Source organism: Phoenix dactylifera, chromosome 15 (assembly GCF_051530095.1).
Source record: "Phoenix dactylifera cultivar Ajwa chromosome 15, Ajwa_hap1_PhDact_Kaust_v1.1, whole genome shotgun sequence".
Lineage (NCBI taxonomy): Eukaryota > Viridiplantae > Streptophyta > Magnoliopsida > Arecales > Arecaceae > Phoenix > Phoenix dactylifera.
Genome location: NC_143204.1, coordinates 16,490,213 through 16,508,887, shown reverse-complemented (window position 1 = coordinate 16,508,887; position 18,675 = coordinate 16,490,213). Strand labels below are relative to the sequence as shown.

Genomic DNA, 18,675 nt, shown 5'->3' with positions numbered 1-18,675 from the left:
TTGTTGCTAGCTTTTTGACTCTAGTCCATGCTAGCATGTATATTCTAAAATAGTGCATAATTGTGTTCATAGATGCAAGAAATTTAATGGTACCATTATATATTAGACATAGGACTTAAAATTATTAATTGGCCTACAAGGGGATGTCAAGTTCACAACTAACTGCTTGCACATGGAAATGAGTAGATTAAAATGTGGAGGCTAGAAAAACAAAAATATGCATATTTAAGGAGGCAAAAAGGGCTAAGGAGCATTAATTCCATGGTTCCAACCAAAACTATTGGCAGTGATATTTTTTTTTTCCAATGCTAGATTGAGTTGTCGAAGGACATGTGCATGCTTTAAAATCTTGAACTTATTTCGCATGCATCAATACAAAGATTTAGTGCTCAACTCTCATTATATAGACAAGCATTGAAAGGACAAATATGATAATTTTTCCAGACTATATGAATACTAGAATTTATTTGGGTGCACATGAAAGATCAATCCTACTCAAACTCACTATTCAGATGCTTTAGAGTAACATTCCAGCCTTCTCTTGGCTTCTTGGAATCCTTCTGCAATTCTGAAAACTTAAAATTTCACCAGCTAAAAACTCTAGAATTAGCAAGGTCAGTCAACCAGGAGAGATGCAAAAACATCGACATTACCGCACAATGAGATCCAACAGGCCATAAATCATTTATCCTATCCTTTCATTGTTTGATTCTACGATGATTAGATCATTGTTTGATTCTACGATCATTGTTTGATTCTATGATGATTAGATCATGCAAGGTTAAAGTACTTTCTACAGGTGTACTTCAGAGTTCTCTTCTAACTATATACGCCATGAAAAAAACATAATGACATACAAACAACAGCTTATCCATCGAATAAAGCCAAAATTGTTCATTCTAAAATCACAGAAACATACAGATACTGTAAATCATCAAATCTTGGAAATGAAACAAGATCTGATGGAATGGCTAAAAGAACCTACTTTCCAAGGTGTCAGCAAGTAATGACAGCCACCATTCGAGAAATTCAGTTGCTATATATTGAGGCATATTGATGCCACACCTTTTGTATGCCACACCTTTTGTATGCATACAAACCATGCCTTGCATGGAGGGCTGTTGGATCACAAGTAGCTCACTGCACCTGAGGTGAGACGATCTTTGATATCTCAACCAAGAGCTTGTTTAGAGCCTGTGGTTTCGAGAAGAATGGCGAATGATCAGCGCCTTTTAGCCTAAGAACTCTTTCCGGGGGATCGGAGCCGCACATGTTCTGCTGGAGAGAAAGGGGTATGGCATTGTCCTCAGTGGTCTCTATGTAGAATCTCCTTACTGAGCCATAGTTCTTGTCTGTGAGTGATAGTTTCTCCAGCACTGGAGCAAATGGAATAGACCTCATAGAAACTAAAGCTAAGGTGATATCCTTCAAGAACGCGTGAAAAGTGTTGAAAGGAGTCAATGGAAGCATTTGTTCGATCAAAGTAACTTCAAACAAGAATGCGATTTCCAGTAATACTCACAGCCTCAAACAAACATTAGCACATACCTTGGCAGGACTTTGATTAAACAGCAATTCTTTCAATGATGACTTGTTGAGATCAATAGCTGTAGGGGGGTGGTCATTTCCGTTTGCATATACCAAAATTTGAGCCTGCCGCATTAGATCATTTGTATCTGCCTACAATTGCAACTGAGGTTAGAAATTAAATTAAACGACTTCAGAAAGAAAAATAAACACCACAAGAGCCGACAGGATGAAGACTCTGACTTTGTGTATAAATTGGATGATTGCTTGGATCAACTTTGATTTAAGTCTAGGGTAATCTAATCCAACAAATCTCTAAATCAGAATTAATCTTTTAGTTCTGATTTGCATTTGGGTACTCAATGCACTATGATCCTAAAGACATCTCTGAAATTCTATACCAAAGACCCCCAGAACCATATTTCGACATCTGCACCAGTCATTCTTTGGGTAAAATTCAGAAGCGGGAACTCAAAATATCCACCTATTTTTCCAAAGACTAGATTTAGTGAGATATGCTCATGTCTTACTGAATTTGTATCCAGGAATTAAAAGGATAAATGGAAACCTGTTGTGAGAACATGTCAAGAGTACTCTGCCCACTTGTCAGCATGGCAGCACAGAGGAAAACAGCTTTAGCAATCTTAGAAGGAAACATTTCCATAGCATATGAGATACAAGCACCGCCAAAATCATGTCCCACCAAAATCACCTGTAGAATGTAAACTCAAAAATAACATCTAAAATCAGGATTCATGATGAATATCTCTAGCAATGGTATTTCTGGTACAAATTCTAGGAATGCAACAACAGCTTATATGGTATTTCTTGAGAATATCATAATAACTTTCATGCTACATCTTTTACAAAGTTATTTATCTAGGCTCATTCATATAAAGTTTTGGTAAAGGACATTCCTGATACATCCTTTCTCAACATCATCTCATCTCTCCAATAAAAATTAGAATCAGGTACTGTAGGCAAAACGAATCATAGCCAAATCAAACCAATAAATAATGCAAGCAACTCTATCCCTATTGGTTTCAGAATGTCTTAAATTCCACACTTAGATGGCTGGGTAACTTTGCTAAAATGTTGTAGCACCTCTTTAACCTGCAAAGTTTGCATGATTTCACAACAGTAGCAGCATATGTTGGAAAAAAAAAAAAGAAAACAAGATATTACAAAATTAAAATAAGTCCTGACTTCCAGTAGTTAAAAGGCTGGCATGACTTCACTAACAATGGTGTAGCACCTCTTAAAGCCACAAGGTTCACATGATTTTTACAACAGCTGCTATACAAGAATAAGGATAAAGAAAATGAATATTATAAATTAAACTTTTGATATCCTGACTAATTTGTAGTCTTTTAATATCTAAGTCTTAACATTAGTGTGAAATTAGTTAAGTTCTAAAAAGTAACATCAAATGACAGTATAGAAGCTAAGATTACCAAGCAGTGCAACACAGAATAGTAATTCTTAAATGTAACTGATGGATTATAAGAGTCCTTTTCAATTGACTTTTCCCTGCTTGTCCAGAATCTTTCCAAGTTTTGGGCGGGGTTGGGGGGGTGGGCATAGAAGGCACTCCCTAGTTATTAGTTAGGCTTTCCTAACAGCTGAACTTAGAGAGTTGATTCTGAGTTGAAAGTTTGTCGTAGTAATATGCTTATTTTTTTATGGATTGCACCTTGATATACAAATCTGACTACATATTGATGAATAAAGCTTGTTCTAAGGTTACGATACCCAAAAAAAATGTAAATTGAAACAATGTGAATACACAATTTATTTACAAACCCATGAATCTAAGGCTAAACCAACCAAGGACTAGCTGTATTTATATAGAAAAGTTTCTTTCCAAAAAAAAAAATTGTTTTGTCCATGCTAAAAGTAGATCCCAAAATGAACTGATGAAAACCTCCTTCAGAACATCTCGAAATTTGCTGTATGCAATGGAATGGTCTATTGAACCAACAGAGGTCTGCTTAAAATAATTACCACAATCCTTTTCAGAGATGATAAAACTTAAAGAAAACATAGGTTATAGATGTATGCAAATATTGCTTACTTTCATAATTGTTACATTTTATAATGTATTCCAATCAATAATATAATTACACTACAAGTGTGCATGTTGAGCATGGGTAGTTCAATGATGAGACACCCACTCCTCAGAGTGATAGGTTAGGTCCAAGTCCTCCACGAGGATGGCAATCATACAAGCACTCATGTCTTTATCCATAAAAACCTCTGTTGCATTAAAGACATATGAGCACAAGGATTTTTTAAAAGCTAAAACTAGGACAGAAAAGTAATAACATACCTTAAATTCTCTCTATTCAAATTCAATTTGTGAATTCAAATTATTGTTGTAATCTTCTCATTATTTTTCTCCTACTTTCTCTCTATTCAAATTCAAAATTTGAATTTGAATTGTTGCTGTAATTTTCTCCTTATTTTCTCCTATAACCACTCTTGTATATGCTATATATATTCAATACAAACTCAAAGAGATCCCAACCAATCAAGTAGGATTTTAGTCGTCACATTGTGTTTCTTTCTAAAAGAATACTGCAGCTGTTCAACCAAACATTCAATGTTGACCTCAGAGACATCATTTGAACAATACATAGTCAATATTTGTCTGAACCCTTATGAACATTGTCTGCACCCTTATGAACATTGTCTGCGGATATAACCATAGCCAGCTGATATCACAGTTATTTTAGGATGGTTTTATATATTTGTTGTCACAAAAGGGAAGCTCAGTATATTAACTGATTAAACGCCCTTAGTACAAGAAGGCTGTCATTGTCGCCCGTAAGTTGAGTGGGTCTCAAGACTGTGGGGGTCGCCTAACCAAACCACCCACGTGCGGACACAGTGGTGGTATTTGTTAGGCTCGCTGATATACTGCGACGGTTGGCTCCATACAGTATTCAGAGAACAGTCAATGTAGTGTTTTTGGGAAGTGGCAACCGATGGCACTATACTGACTAATGATTTCTTCTTTAAGTAAACCGTTCTGAATTCACCATATCTTATGATATAGACTGTAGAGATGCAAGATATTCTATGAAAACGGGAAGAGAACAAACCTTCTCTCCATCATCTAGTGTTTCAAGAAAACTGGTAAGTGGCTGTACATATTCAGGAAGAGTTGTGATTTTGTTTGTATCAAAGGAATGGATTCCAGAACCTGTGAGATCTATAGCATTGACTTTAAACCCACTGTCTTCCAAAAGTGCAATAGTTTTGTACCAGCACCAAGCACCAAAACCACCTCCATGAACAAGAACAAAATGGTTGGTCTCCAAATTGTCAATCTTCAGATCCTGCTTCATAAGAAAAGTTCTTCGAAGGTCAGGATAAGAAAATGCATAATAAAGAGAGGAGAAATTTATAAATAGTTCATTCCATCTCTACCTTACCATACAACATTCTGGTGCCTTATTTTATTTTCATGGTAGTGGTGGTGATTCAGGAGGCTCAACGGATGGGGCTAGCTCACCTCGTTTTTCAATAAAAAAATAGAGAGAATTTCTATATAATCTATAAGATGGAGGTTAAAAAAAGGTGCCTTGGTGTTTATTATGAAGAGAGACAAGGATTCACCACTGATGAAAAGATTCCTATTTCAAGCATCATGAATTATAACATTATAAGACCACATCAAATATCCCCATGAAAACTATTAGAACGGATGAGGCAGGAATCTGAAGTAGCAGAGAAGGATCCTTCTGGGTCAAATATGGTAAACGACTAAATCTAACATAAACTAATTGGAGGAAAAAAGAAAGGCCATATCAGACACAGAAAAATAAAGACTCACTCTGCATGATTGGTCTATATTCTCTTATGGATATTTAATTCTACAATGAACAAGCGGTTTTCTATCAACAACAAGCTGTTCAAGTAAATGAAGGAATCATATGAGCCTAATAAATTTAAGTGCACAAAAAGAACAATAGATGTAATTTTCTCGTACAAGTAGCAGATTTGATCACCAGGTTAGAGGTCCACAATCAGTGAGAGATCGCCGACAAAATGAAACACATCAAATTAGATTGCGCACGCAGTTTAAAAGCAAGTGAACGTAAAAAAATTACTCTTTTTAAGTAAAAAGGACAAGTATTAATATGCTATAGATCTCACAGGCTCTCCAAAACCAAAAGGCTAAGGTTTCTCCCTTCCTTCCATAAACTATAAACTCTTCCCCTGGGAAATATTTGTGAAAAAGCTTTAAAAAATACTCCAAATTTCATGATTTAACACGCCCTTTCAAACAGGGTGAGTAAACGTATGCCGTAGTAAATCGAGAAAAAAATCACCAAAGCATAATTAGTCGAAATCGTAGAATTTAATTCAAAAAACAGTAATAAAATGCAGCAAGTACGAAAAAAGGCAGAAATATCTCTCTCTTTTTTAGTTAAATAATGCTTCAAAATATGACCAACACCATATTATTACTTCAACTAGAATGAAGAATTAACAGAATCAAAACATTTCAACAAAAAAATTTAATTTATCATCAGTTGATAAGAAGAACAATGAGTTCGGGGCAACGCATTCAGCTCACCTGATTGACGAGCTGCTGGGGCTGGACGACCGGATCGGTGAGCGACCTTGCGCGCGAGCTCGAACTCCTCGGCAGCGCCTGCTTCTTCTTCCCGCGGCTCGGGTGGTGCAGCGACGACGACCGGTCGAATGGCAGGGCCCCGCCGTTCTGCTGGGCGAGCAGCAGCGCCGCCGCCGCCAGGGCCTGCTCGTGGATCAGGGCCTCCTCGGCCCGCTCCTTCCTCCCTGCCCGCCCCTTACTCCACCGCTCGCTCGAACCGAGGCCCCCGGCCGCCTCCAGCGGGGCGTTCAAGGCCGAGCGCCGGCGGGGCGGCGGCGGCCGTTTGGTCTCCTCCGCGGCAGAGAAGCAGGAGACCAACGCTCCCATCGCCTCCGCATGAGCCGAGGGAGAGGAAATATATGGCAAAGTTTGGATTTTTGGGACCCAAAGTCGGGTTTCTCTTTCCCGTTTTGATTTCTTCGCCTCGTCTTCTTCGGTTCTTCCGCTCCGACAATTCACACAGAAAACAATAGCCGGGGCGTTTGGTGGGAGAAAACGCACAACTTACTTATACCTTCTATCGAAAACAACCACCCCTGGAAAGCCGATTGATATCCAAACGGCCACTAAATATTTATATGCGAGAGTGTGTTTTGCAACGTCGATTTGCTGATGAGGGCGACATGGACGGCAGATGGAGAGTACGCATATCAAATGTATATGCGGACGAGTCGGTGCTGGACTTTGTTCCTGGCACCTGGCGTCGCCGAACCGCCGAGACGAAAAGGGTGAATTAGTAGCGGACATCGACTTAACAAACCCATTTGCACCTAGCGTATAAAAGACGGGTCCCACCTATGAATTACGGCGAAAGAGGGAGATGTCACCTTTGGTGGTTCTGGTTAGCCGTTCGTTTACAAGTACGCGCCGAAATGAATAGGTTTGCGGATCCGATGGCCGGGGTCGGTGGATTCCTCTGCTATGGTACGTCGTGATCTTTTGAAACTAGCTTCGTGGAAGTGGATGCTGACCAAGGTACGGCTGATGTAATAAAAGCCTTAAATGTTGTCGACTTGTCGCACGTTGTTGTGTTAGAGACGAGAGAGGTTAGGACGAAGGGCACAAGAAATATACCACAAGGAAATAGCTGTGAGCCGGTGCTGTCATATTTGAGGATGGTTCGACTATAATTATTGGTTGAATTCAGTAAAATATTGAAAAGATAAGTGTATGCCATCTGCTGCTTAAAAATATTCAGATTATGATCAATAGTAAAATAATCTTGCAGACAAAATACGTCTATTAATTGTGAGGCCAATGGAACAGTAGATTGGGTAGCTACGTATGTGGCTAATCATTCTAGAAAAATTTTGTGGCTAGAAAAGAAGGGATTATTCGGTGTACTCCGAGACTTGTAATTTTTTGACTTTTTTAGATATATTCGTATCCGACATATATGATACATCCGCTTCAAAATATATATATATATATATATATATATATATATATATATATATATATATATATATATATATATATTATGTAAATAGCTTTCGAGTGTTTTTCCCAACTAGTAATCTATAAAATTAGTCAAGAAACTTGGTTCCAGTATTCATAAAGTATTTATATATTACCAATTGAAAAGTTATATTTAGAATTAGAAATGTGTTCGCATATTGGTCTTCGTCACTACAACTTTCCTCAAAGATTTTACATGCATGTTTTTTAAACCTACAAAATGCTGGTGGCCCTTTGGAACACCTTTTTCTCTCTCTCTCAGATTTAGAATCAACTATCATGTCACAACATCATGCATGTGTTTTAAACATACAAAATGCTGGTCGCCGTTTGGAACAACTTTCTCTTTCTCTTTCAGATTTAGAATCAAGTATCATGTCAACAACATCATGCATCTATATTAATCTCCATGGGGATAAAAAAAAAAGTAATTTATCTGATGCAAAATACATGTTCATATATAAAGTGTCTATTCTAAACTATGTGATGATCTGCCCTCTAGAACTATAGGCGATGCACCTCATTCTTTTGGATATTCTTTCTATTGGATTTATCAACAAGCAAAAAGAACCATTAAATTGGGTGTTATCTATAGACCGTAAGCAAGGAAAATGGAGAACCTGTAACAATTTGACAAAACAGATACAAATGTGCTTGGTAGATCCACACATCTAAAGCCATAAAAAAGCAAGCCCCAATTCAACATTAAGCTTCACTATGTTTTGTTTTCTGTCCGAATGAACTAAACCTACTTTAGGCTACATACTGCTTTTAATTCAAAGTGCTCTTATAGACGTACGATAGAACAAGCTCAGATATCAAATTGATGCAGGACTGGCTTGGGAGGCAGGAAGAATTAAATTCTTTCATACCAACTAACGCAGGACAAGCTTGAGAGGCAGAAAGAATAGGGTGCTCTAAGACCAAATTGATGCAAGACTAAAGAAGATGGAGAGAAAGAGAAGAGGAGGAGGAAAGAGAAGAAGAAGAAAGTGAAGAAGGCAAAGTAACTCAATATCATATATTCTCAAATCTTAATAATATAAATTTATGTCCTCAGCTATATAGCAATGAGTTTATATAGACTCAAAACCCTAGTAAGAGTTTGCATAGAAATAAAATTCCGGAGTCCTCATAGAATTCTAGTTCTAGAATCCCCAAAAAAAAATAAAATCAACAAATTTCTAGACAAAAATTATTTTTTTTAAAATAAAAATATTTTTTTCTAATATCTACATCTATACTAAAAAAATTGCCTCTAGCTTTCTTATAGGATGGTCCTCCGTTACTTATAGTTTCCACCTCATCACAATAGCATATTGTCATGAGACTTAGATAGCTCTAATAATTTAGACTTCTACATAACTAATCTTACTCTTGTATTACTGTTTGGGATTTGGTTTGCTCGAAAAGGTACTTAGCCACCTCTGTGTTCTCTTTTCGTGTCAACTTCTTATATGCCCTCCCACCTACCATGGAAAAGAAATGCTGAGCTCCCCACCATGCCCCATTAGCCCATCTTTCAGTGTTGCTTTTGCTGCTCTTGTAGATCAGAGAGCTGTTGGCCGATAACTTTGTTATCTTTGTCCACCTTCTGTATTCTTGTAACTAACCTTTCGTAAACTATAGTAAACTTTTGGTGTCATTAAGAAAATGGTAGTTATTCTTAATTAGTTCGATAGTAATATTTGATCAGTCACCATGGACATCTCATGTGAGACAAATAAGGAGCAATCAGAATATTTGTTCTATAAAGTAGGATGCTGATATAACTGATACAAGTATTCGAAGACTTCTTCTTTCATCAGTAGGACTGTTATTTAGCCTGTAACCATTGTAAGTTACTTCATAATTCAGATGTATGTGGTCTCCTGTGATTCCTACAATTTGATACTGGTTCAGGATCCATTTAAGTTGTTAGCATTTTTCTCATTTCTTGCAACTAACCTCTCATACACTATATACAATAACCTTTTGGCACCAGTAAAGAAACAGAATATAGTCTTGGTTTCGATTGATGTTTACGTTTGATCATTGCATGGTGACATTGAATGTGAGACTAACTGAGGAATATTTTGAATATCTTGGTTAACCGAATCCGATATTACCCAGTTTTTGAAACTTCAACTTTTTTTCTTTTAGTAGTACGTGAGTTTTGATCATTCGCTTCATACTTATGTGGCTTCTTGCGGTTCCTATATTTTGCTAACCAGTATTTATCAATTATTTTACAAAGATGAGGTTCCTCATCTTGAGGTCAGTCAAGGCAACCAACATTGGACTTCGGAATCTGAGACAGATCAAATTAATCAAGGTCAATATTCCTTTCCTTTGATGTTAGATTAATTAAAGCCAATGATCGAATTAAAAAACACGAATCTTCTTAGTCGTGAGACATCATTAGTTTGTGAGAAGCCATATCTCTGTCAACTACAGGAAATAGACCTCATCTAAAAGGTGAGTCAAGACTTAAAACTCAGCTGTGAAATGTGAGTGTGTAACATGTCGACATATGATCACTCAATGATTAACACATTCATCGAAATGCAACGAAGCCCCATACCGCACTTCCTGATCTTGACATTAGTCGAGATTCAAACATCCAATTTACAATTAGAGAAGCAGATTCAAGGTCAGTGATCTTTTCCATCCTGCTCTGATTAATAAAGCCGACATTGTAAGTCACGGTCATCCAACTTGATAGAGCAAGTGCCAGCTTTATTTGCAGAGGAACATATTCCTAATTGCAAATGGTATAAGGTTTATCTCCTTGTGAAAAGTCTAATCCCTAGCTTTTCAAAGAATGAAATATTAGCAGGTTCCAGGAAGGAAAGAAAGGCTGCAAGTTGCAAAGTGACTTTCACTGAATGAGCACAATGGAACATCCTTAAATGCTCATCACATGTCTCATGGTGACAGTCTAAAGTTGTTCTTCTACTCTTTTCTTTGTGAAAAAGCATTCATGGGAGGAGAATGAGCAGTATCATTGCATCCCTCGTGGGTGTAGCATTTTATAAATCCAATCAGACTTTAGTTTTTGTAGCTTCTGGCTTTATCCTTTGTCATAGCACGGGAAGGTGATAAGTTATTGAAAACTCCATAGTTTAAATGGCAAGGCTTTTGCTTTAAATGTTCCCCTACCCCTTCCAACTGAAAAGTTCATGATGCCTCTACTAGCCTGTAGTCAAATTAGAGAACTCCTCCATCTGGGCTTTAGGAGTTTTCCCCTTTAATGATGGTCTCTTTTCCAACTGACCCCTCCAAAAGCAGACCAACATGAGCATATTGAAAGGATATATTGATTGTATTATATTGAAAGATATCTTTTTTTTCTTTGGAAAATAATTCTATATGGAAGGACTGATTAGCCTGAAATAATCCGAATCAGTTGTGGGACAGTGCATGATGTATGTGATTATTAAAGAGGAGGTGACTTTGGTCACAAGATGGTGTAATAACATAATTATCCTTAAAAATTTTATATCCAACACATTGTCACCCACTGGTTCAAGGCACCAAGTCTTCTCAAATTAATGCGGAAATATCCAATTACTTTAGAAATCTTCTATCATTCACAATATTTCCATTCCTGAATGATTTAGGTAATTATTCACAAATAATTAAAGAATCCACAAGCAAACCAATGGTTTTAGCTTTTTATGCAATGTTTATAAACATTAATAGAATCACGGTTTTGTACAAATGCTATATGCACCTTCAGCATAATCCTTCAGCTTTCTATATGATCCCTCACTCATGAATCTTATGCCTGCTGCACCAGTGATCACCAAATGGGAAGAATGCTTCTCCAGAATTGCTAGAAAACTGTAACACCATTTAGTTTCTCTATCAATGTTATTCATTGTTGGCACTTAGCAATACCGAGTGAAGTGAGGCTTTCCAAGCCGAACGAAACGAATGCTCATCTAAAACACACAAAAAGAGTTGATGATTGATAGTAGATTGACATCATCTTTCTTGAGGGAAATTGACAGCCAGTTTGAACAAGAAAAAAAAATAAAAAGTAAATATAAAAAAGAATGAAGGAGACTTGGTGCCTGTTTCTCATTGTTTCTAGTTGCATACCCTCTCATGCTTCCTGTTTCTGATGCAGTTATGCCGTCAAGTAAATAGATGAGTGAAACTACTACACAGTCTTTATTTATATAGATTTCTTTTTTCTATTTTGCTAGATACTTGTTATTCAATATTCAAAATGTTTCCTGACTGATAAAATCCCCCTCCTCGGCCAGATTATTTCCACTGCAAAACCTGAGTGGCCGTTGACACCATACAGATATCTGTGTTTACAAGTGAATGACAACCCTCTCCTGTTGCTTTTAGGAAGCGTAAGCAGTAAATTTGCGTAGGTCTGAAGCAAGGTACTACTCTTGTAATTGCAAAAATTACTGAAGGAAGACTGATGTAACTTATAATAACCATAACCATTCAAGCAGAGCCCATTAATTTTAATGTCAAGTTGATGCATTGTTGTAACTATAGCATCAACAGGAAAAATAAATAACATACATACAAGCAGTGGTCTCATTAAGATAAATTTTGATTAAAAAAACACTTTTGATTTCCATGGAGAGCACCTTTGTCTAATTGCGAATACCACTAAGGACTGTCTGAGTTGCAAGATTTAGAAAATGGTGATGCAAAAGGAATGAGAATATGATACCAGAAACTTTTTATTTGATAGAACTCCGGTAACAAAGTACATCAAGCATAAAATGAGTGCGGAAACCAAATACTCCAAATCAATTTTCGTTATGCATGTACATTGGCTTTCAGGTAATATACATACATGGAAAAGGAGACTGCACCCAGTCCGATATTAGCAAGAAGAGGCAACAAATACATCCAGAAGATGAGGCTCAGTCATCTCCGGTAATTGAGTCATTTCTACTTAGTGTCTGTATAATAGCTTCCAAAACTTTGATCTCGCTATCCTTCTTTGAGATCTCTTCTTGTTTTGCTCGCAACTCTTCCATGTGTAGCTTGAACACCTCTGCAAGGAAAGAATAGCACAAAGATCTGAACATACTATCAATTATTTCAAGCCCAAAAGAAAGGATCCCATATTGCATGCACCATTCAATCTGCTCTAGCACTGCATATTTAATGGACATGGTGCTTTTATTTTCGCATATGGATGGTCAAGTTTATATGTATAACAACATGGGATATCTTCTGATGGTGATTACTTGGAACGTTTCATTAAACCCTCCCTTCTCGTTTTGATGCCCATCTCTCTCTCTCTCTCTCTCACACACACACACACACACACACACAAAATGTGAGAGCATACTTATCAGCTTCCACAGCTGAGTTAAAATGAAAAGTATATATATCAAAAAAGATACGAAAAATTAAAAAGAAAAACATGATAAGACATGGAAAGCCATACTCGAAGTGTTCTCAAGCTCTCTTGTAACCTCTTGAGCATGTAATTCAGCAGACCGCTGAGCTGCCTCAGCTTGTCGTTTCTCAGAACGTGCACGAGCAGCTGCTGCAATAGCAGCATCAAGCTCTCGTTCCAAACTCTCTACCCTTTGCTCAAGAGCCTAAATAAAAAACTAATGTCATGAAATAATTGACTTGTATAAAACTAAAATGAGAGGAACACTACATAATGAATTAAATGTGATGGAAAAGGCAAGCAAGATTCAATATGATCCCATTCCACCAGAATTTACAAATATCATTACTCCTGCCAGTACATAAATGAAATTCTGATAGAGACCAACAAAGCAGCACACAAGCTAAAATTTTTGGACATACATCAAAATGAATGCGTACATATATATCATGCAGCATAAGCAATTTGAATATAATTATCATGAAGCAAAAAAAAAACAAGCAAAAGATTATAGAGGATTTTCTGGTGAAACTCATGAGAAAGTCAGTAGCATCCTGTGGGTGATTTTTGCTTAAAAAGGAATATATTTGACGTTTGAATTCACAGAGGTAAATGACGAACAGACCAAACCCAACTTAACAAGGAGAAAAAGATATTCATTTGGGACAAAATAAATTATTTACGGTAGAACTGCCTAATTCCATCCAAATATTATGGTAATGCTGGTTACACAGTCCATATGGAGGTTGACAACTTGTAGCCACTAGTGATCTCTCTCTCTCTCTCTCTCTCTCTCTCTCTCTCTCTCTCTCTGTGTGTGTGTAACTCTCGAGCAGGAATTGCTGCAATTGCACTCTCATTCATAGCTAGATCTAATCCAGACATCCTAAACAAAAAGATTAGTAAAGCACTACTCCCATTCTGCAAGCTGAGACCACCCATAACCAGACAGCGACCAATGTTAGACATCCTTGATTATGCCCAAGTATGGCCCTTACTTCTTTTGGCTGCATAGGATTCCTATTCCTTCTCTGAAAAGACTTGAACCACAAAACCTTATGCTGATTCTGACCCAGTATGCTTTGGGGAATAGACTTACTAATGCTGCAAGTGCAATGCACATCATTTATTCAAGAGGTAGGAGCACTTGACAGAGTAGTTCTGATAATACTTGCAATTTTAGTTTATGTACTTCTTATCTTTCTTCATCATTTATTACGGTGAATATAGAGAAATGTCCAGCCATGCTGGGTGTTTGTGTTATACAGTAGAAATGATATCCAAATTATCAGATAAAGCAACAATCAGAAACTAAGATAAATTAGCCAATATAGAGTTTATTTTCTCCACAAAGATATAATTTCCAATAGTGAAAGCAAAGAATACAAGGTAAACATGTTTCTATACTTGGAGGATCCAGCCCTAGTTGGGAAGCCATGGCAAGGCAGAATTTATCCTAATGACCTCAACAGAATCCAAATCCTTTGGATCCATTACATTAATTGTGCAGAGCAATTCTTGCAGAATCAGCATGTTTCATCTGGGTGCATTTACAAATGACTTCATCCACATGTTGTAACTGGAAATCAACAACTCCAGCTCAAAGTGAGGTGTGGTATAAGAAAAAACTCGAGTGCATAACTGAAACATAACGTTGTACAGAAGTGGTTTAATGATGAGGAGGGGACAACATAACTGTGCTTTGTCAGGCAGAGAGTCAGCTGGTTGCAAGATCTACTGAAAGTTGATGGATGCAACAGGGTTTGTCTCAGGTGACAGGAGAGCATGGAAAAAGGCTGCTACACCAAAGTGAGGGAGGCCCGTCAGTTTTTTTACAGAATAAAGAATGAAAGAAATGTTGACTGCAGTAGCAAATACAGTAATCAGCTTTATGTATGCATCTCACTTTCATTCTTTTTGAGGGCTACATCCTTTGTTATTGTAAGCCTGTCCAGATCCATTATCAAAACTTGCTTCCATGATCATAAAATGCTTTAAAGAGATGCAGTTTGCATGCCAACTTTTTCATGGTCTTTAGAGGTAGAATTGCTTAGTGATATACCATGTAGAACAAAAGAAATAAAATCTTGTTGGTAAGATGGAGGGCGGTCTAGGACATACAAAATGTTTTATTATAAGGAAGATACTTACCTTGGGAAACAAATCCACAATGTTGTTAGGATTCCAGGCAAGTGAGAATAAGATTGTCCCTTTATCAGGGCAAGGCATGTATGCTATTGATGGTACAAGCAGGTTCTCAAGGAAGGTTCCACCCTAGGCCCAAAGATGATATTAGATGAATCACCATTTGTAACAATCCAAAGACTTCACCAAAAAAAGCTAAACTATGTGCTATTACATGAGTTCCTTGGCCCTGTATAAGTACCCAAGATGTTCCTAGACTAATCACACACCCACATAGGTCCTTACACCATCCACCACAAGACTATCTGGAATTGGTACTTGACTAAAACTAACCCTTCTGTTAAGGCTTATTTTATTGGATTTTTTCCATTTTAATGGAATAAAGAGAGAAGTGAAATATTTCCATATGCATTATGAGTAATCTCGCTAATCTTATAAGACCTTGTAGTTCCTGCCACACATCAATCCAAGTTAAGCATTCACTAAGCCAAGAACAAAAAAGAAACTGGAATAAATTTACTCATTATTCAAATTGATGTATTCAATTTTGGCCTCATGAAATAAGCAAACAAAGTGCTATAATGTTCCTTGTTTCTCAAAGACTGTCTCCTAAGAAAGATTTCAGTATTCAATTACTCAAATGTTCCTTCAAATACCCTGACCTCTGTGCACAACCCACATTTCCATCCTGATATATTGGTTCCTCCTCTTCCTAAGACAGTACAAGCCTATAAGTATTCTTTGCGTTGCATTTATCAATAATCACATCAAGGCCTCCCTAGACATTGCAGCAGGAAACATATAAAATAATCCACTTTATGGCGCCTGAATCATTGGTGGGGAAACCACCATCTGCATGTGTTTAAAAGAAGTCTAGAAAAAGACGCTTTTATAGGGAACCACCACTAAATTCTTGAATCCTCATTGCTGTAACATACGTGTAACGAAGATGATCGAGAAGGTTTTAAATCTCCTAATTCCATATTCACATTTATCCATCTGAAAGACATATCAATTCAACATGCCATCTTAAAATTTTAAAATTCATCCATACAAGTGTCCATCTGAGCCTCAAATTCCAGATCTATGATTACCTGTCCAGACAGTATTCCATGCCATATGCCACCTTGAAATGTTAACATTCAGCCACAAAAAGTCGCTTGAGCCACCCTCGCAAGAGTAACAAAGGGGAAGGAGTATCTTCCTCTTCAAGGTCCTTCTAATTTTGACTTCATACCCTTTCCCAACCTCAATATGCAACTTCCAACAGAATCTTCCACTCTCCAACGTAGATATCCTTCCAAAGTGCAGTTTGGATTTTTATAAGCTCTTTAGAGGATGACATCCTTTTGTTTCTTCCTACATAGTAACGATTCTCCATGCTAAAACCCTCTGCCTTCACCAAAGCTTTTATATCTCTCACATGGGGACTCCACTAACAATTTAGGTTGACTCTTAAATTTCTGCAGTAAAAGTACCATGGCTTGGTTCAAAGACTTGTTTTCTACTTATGACCGTGTCCTTAACCTAAATAATTTCAAAGTTTTTTTATTCTCTGTCTGTTGCCCTATATAACTCCTTTTAGCTTGAGTCAGAAAAAAAGTTTATTAGTAGGTTTACTTCATGCCGCTTATTAGTAGTATACATTTATGGATCCTATTTTGCCAATGAATTGTGTTAAATGATTTGGGTTGTTAAATTGATTTCCAATATCAAAGACTCAAAGTAGTGCCTCAACATTTTAGCCAAAACCTAGATCGAAATATATGCCAGGTAAAACCCTACCCAACTTTAAATCTTTTTTGGAACAAGAAAATAGAAGCGAGAAATAGGCCAATAATAAAAGAACTACTTTTTCCAATGAATTAAATATGGTAGATTGTTCAATCAGAAAAAAAAGATAGTGAAGATTTTAATTTTTACGAGAAAGGCATGGACCGATAACAGTTATTGGCATGGAATCCATTACTAGATTACCTTAAATTCTACAAATGAGGTGGATAAAAGAGACGATTTTTCTACGAATCGGATCAAAGATATGGCGTTGAGGGGGGATTAGGGTCGGAGAGGGGGGAGAAGGACCTTGATGGTTCGCGCCTGGTCGGCGGTGAGGGAGGCCTTGGCGAAGGTGTCGTCGTCGACGAAGACGGCTTTCTTGGCGAGGAGCTTCTGGAGGGACTCCAGATTCGCTCCCATCTCCGTCACGTTCACGATCGCCGCCTTCCACCTCTCCCCGCCGCCGCCGCCGCCCTTCTCCGCCATCGCCACGACTTTCCCACACCGGGCTTGGTTTCGTACTTTTACGGCCTTATTTTGTTCTGCAGGACGACCGATTTATAGACCTGGGACGCCGGGCGTTTCAGTCTCGGTCCGGTTTTGGGCTGGACCGGCAATAATCTTAGGCTTGTCAAGCTATGGTACCCAGCTAAATTTAGGCCTGAATCAAGCTTATTGGAACCTAAACGGGCCGGGCCCGCCCTTAATATTTAAAAATATTTTTTTAATTATACTGATAATAACAAAAAAAATGTGCTGAAGTCTTATTTTTCCCTATTGTAAGTCTCTATATAAATTAACTAATAAAACTTAGAAGAAGACCATATCTCGAAAATGTATAGAGAGATCATGGAAAGCTAAGTTATACATATAACTTAAAAGTCCAACCTTGAATGTTCTTCCTCGATACTTTGTTATTTATAAAGCACACTCATGCATCCATAAGATTTAGAATTTTAGCAACAAAGATCTATTTTTAGTGGCAATAAAAATGGTTCTAGGGAAAAACTTTAAGCATCCATGAAAACCAAATTTTTAAGTGAAGATCTATTTTATTTTTATAATCATATGTTTTTTTTCTAATGTGCATTGCATGCCCATAATTTTCAGTATAGGATGGTGTATATATATGCATATTGAAGAGTCTCGAAACAATTTTAGATCTAGTAAAAGTTACATGTATTCAAACTTTATTCCAACACAAATTTAGCCCAGCTTGATTGATTGCTGCTATTGCGAGTCAAACCTTGGCTATTTAACTTGCCATCTGTTGCTAAGTTCATAGTTCAAAGTCTTTGAGCATCCAATATTTTTTTTTTCCCAATTGAGAGTAAGTTTGCAGCTCCGCACCTCCATTCCTTGTTATAGAAAAATTTATAAATACTCCCATCTTTAATATATACATTTTTCTTGAAAAGTTACTTTTTTTTCCCACTCAATTGCCTACCCACCATGCTGCCTATTAAAAAAAAAGAATAACATAAACATATACTATATCTTGGAAAATCATCATCCATCTAAGCAAGAAGTATTACTTGAATTCAATATTTATATTTTTCTTGCTCCATACGAGTGAGAACTAAAATGCAAATATTAAATGTGCTATCACTAGATTAGCCGCACATTGACTGAGCACACATATATGATAGCACACATATATGATAGACGATGAAATTGGACTAGGTATATATGTGGTTAGAAACAAAGCTTTTATATAGGTACTTGTTGCTGGTGGTCCAAACCGAGAACGATTGGCACAGCAGTGTGAACGGGATTCCGT

General features: G+C 37.2%; 2 protein-coding genes across 4 annotated transcripts; both read right to left on the bottom strand.

Annotated features, from left to right (window-relative positions):
* Positions 1 to 849: 849 nt before the first annotated feature.
* LOC103704199 (putative methylesterase 11, chloroplastic) lies at positions 850 to 6,647 on the bottom strand. Of its 2 annotated transcripts, none has more exons than XM_008787390.5 (5): positions 6,113 to 6,647; positions 4,632 to 4,868; positions 2,096 to 2,239; positions 1,549 to 1,680; positions 850 to 1,425 (listed from the first exon to the last, which is right to left on the bottom strand). In XM_008787390.5, the coding sequence occupies exons 1-5, from the start codon at positions 6,476 to 6,478 to the stop codon at positions 1,138 to 1,140; spliced, it is 1,167 nt and encodes a 388-aa protein (XP_008785612.3). In that variant the 5' UTR covers positions 6,479 to 6,647; the 3' UTR covers positions 850 to 1,137. The 2 variants fall into 2 exon arrangements, with proteins under 2 accessions (XP_008785612.3, XP_088567507.1); XM_088711381.1 differs by having other exon boundaries at positions 1,194 to 1,376; positions 6,113 to 6,629.
* Positions 6,648 to 12,279: 5,632 nt separating this feature from the next.
* Positions 12,280 to 17,471, bottom strand: LOC103704198 (tropomyosin). Of its 2 annotated transcripts, none has more exons than XM_088711641.2 (3): positions 17,202 to 17,471; positions 14,671 to 14,770; positions 12,280 to 12,623 (listed from the first exon to the last, which is right to left on the bottom strand). In XM_088711641.2, exons 1-3 carry the CDS (start codon positions 17,379 to 17,381, stop codon positions 12,490 to 12,492), a joined length of 414 nt encoding a protein of 137 aa, XP_088567767.1. In that variant the 5' UTR covers positions 17,382 to 17,471; the 3' UTR covers positions 12,280 to 12,489. The 2 variants fall into 2 exon arrangements, with proteins under 2 accessions (XP_088567767.1, XP_008785611.3); XM_008787389.6 differs by lacking the exon at positions 14,671 to 14,770 and adding an exon at positions 13,023 to 13,179 and having other exon boundaries at positions 17,202 to 17,464.
* Positions 17,472 to 18,675: the final 1,204 nt, after the last annotated feature.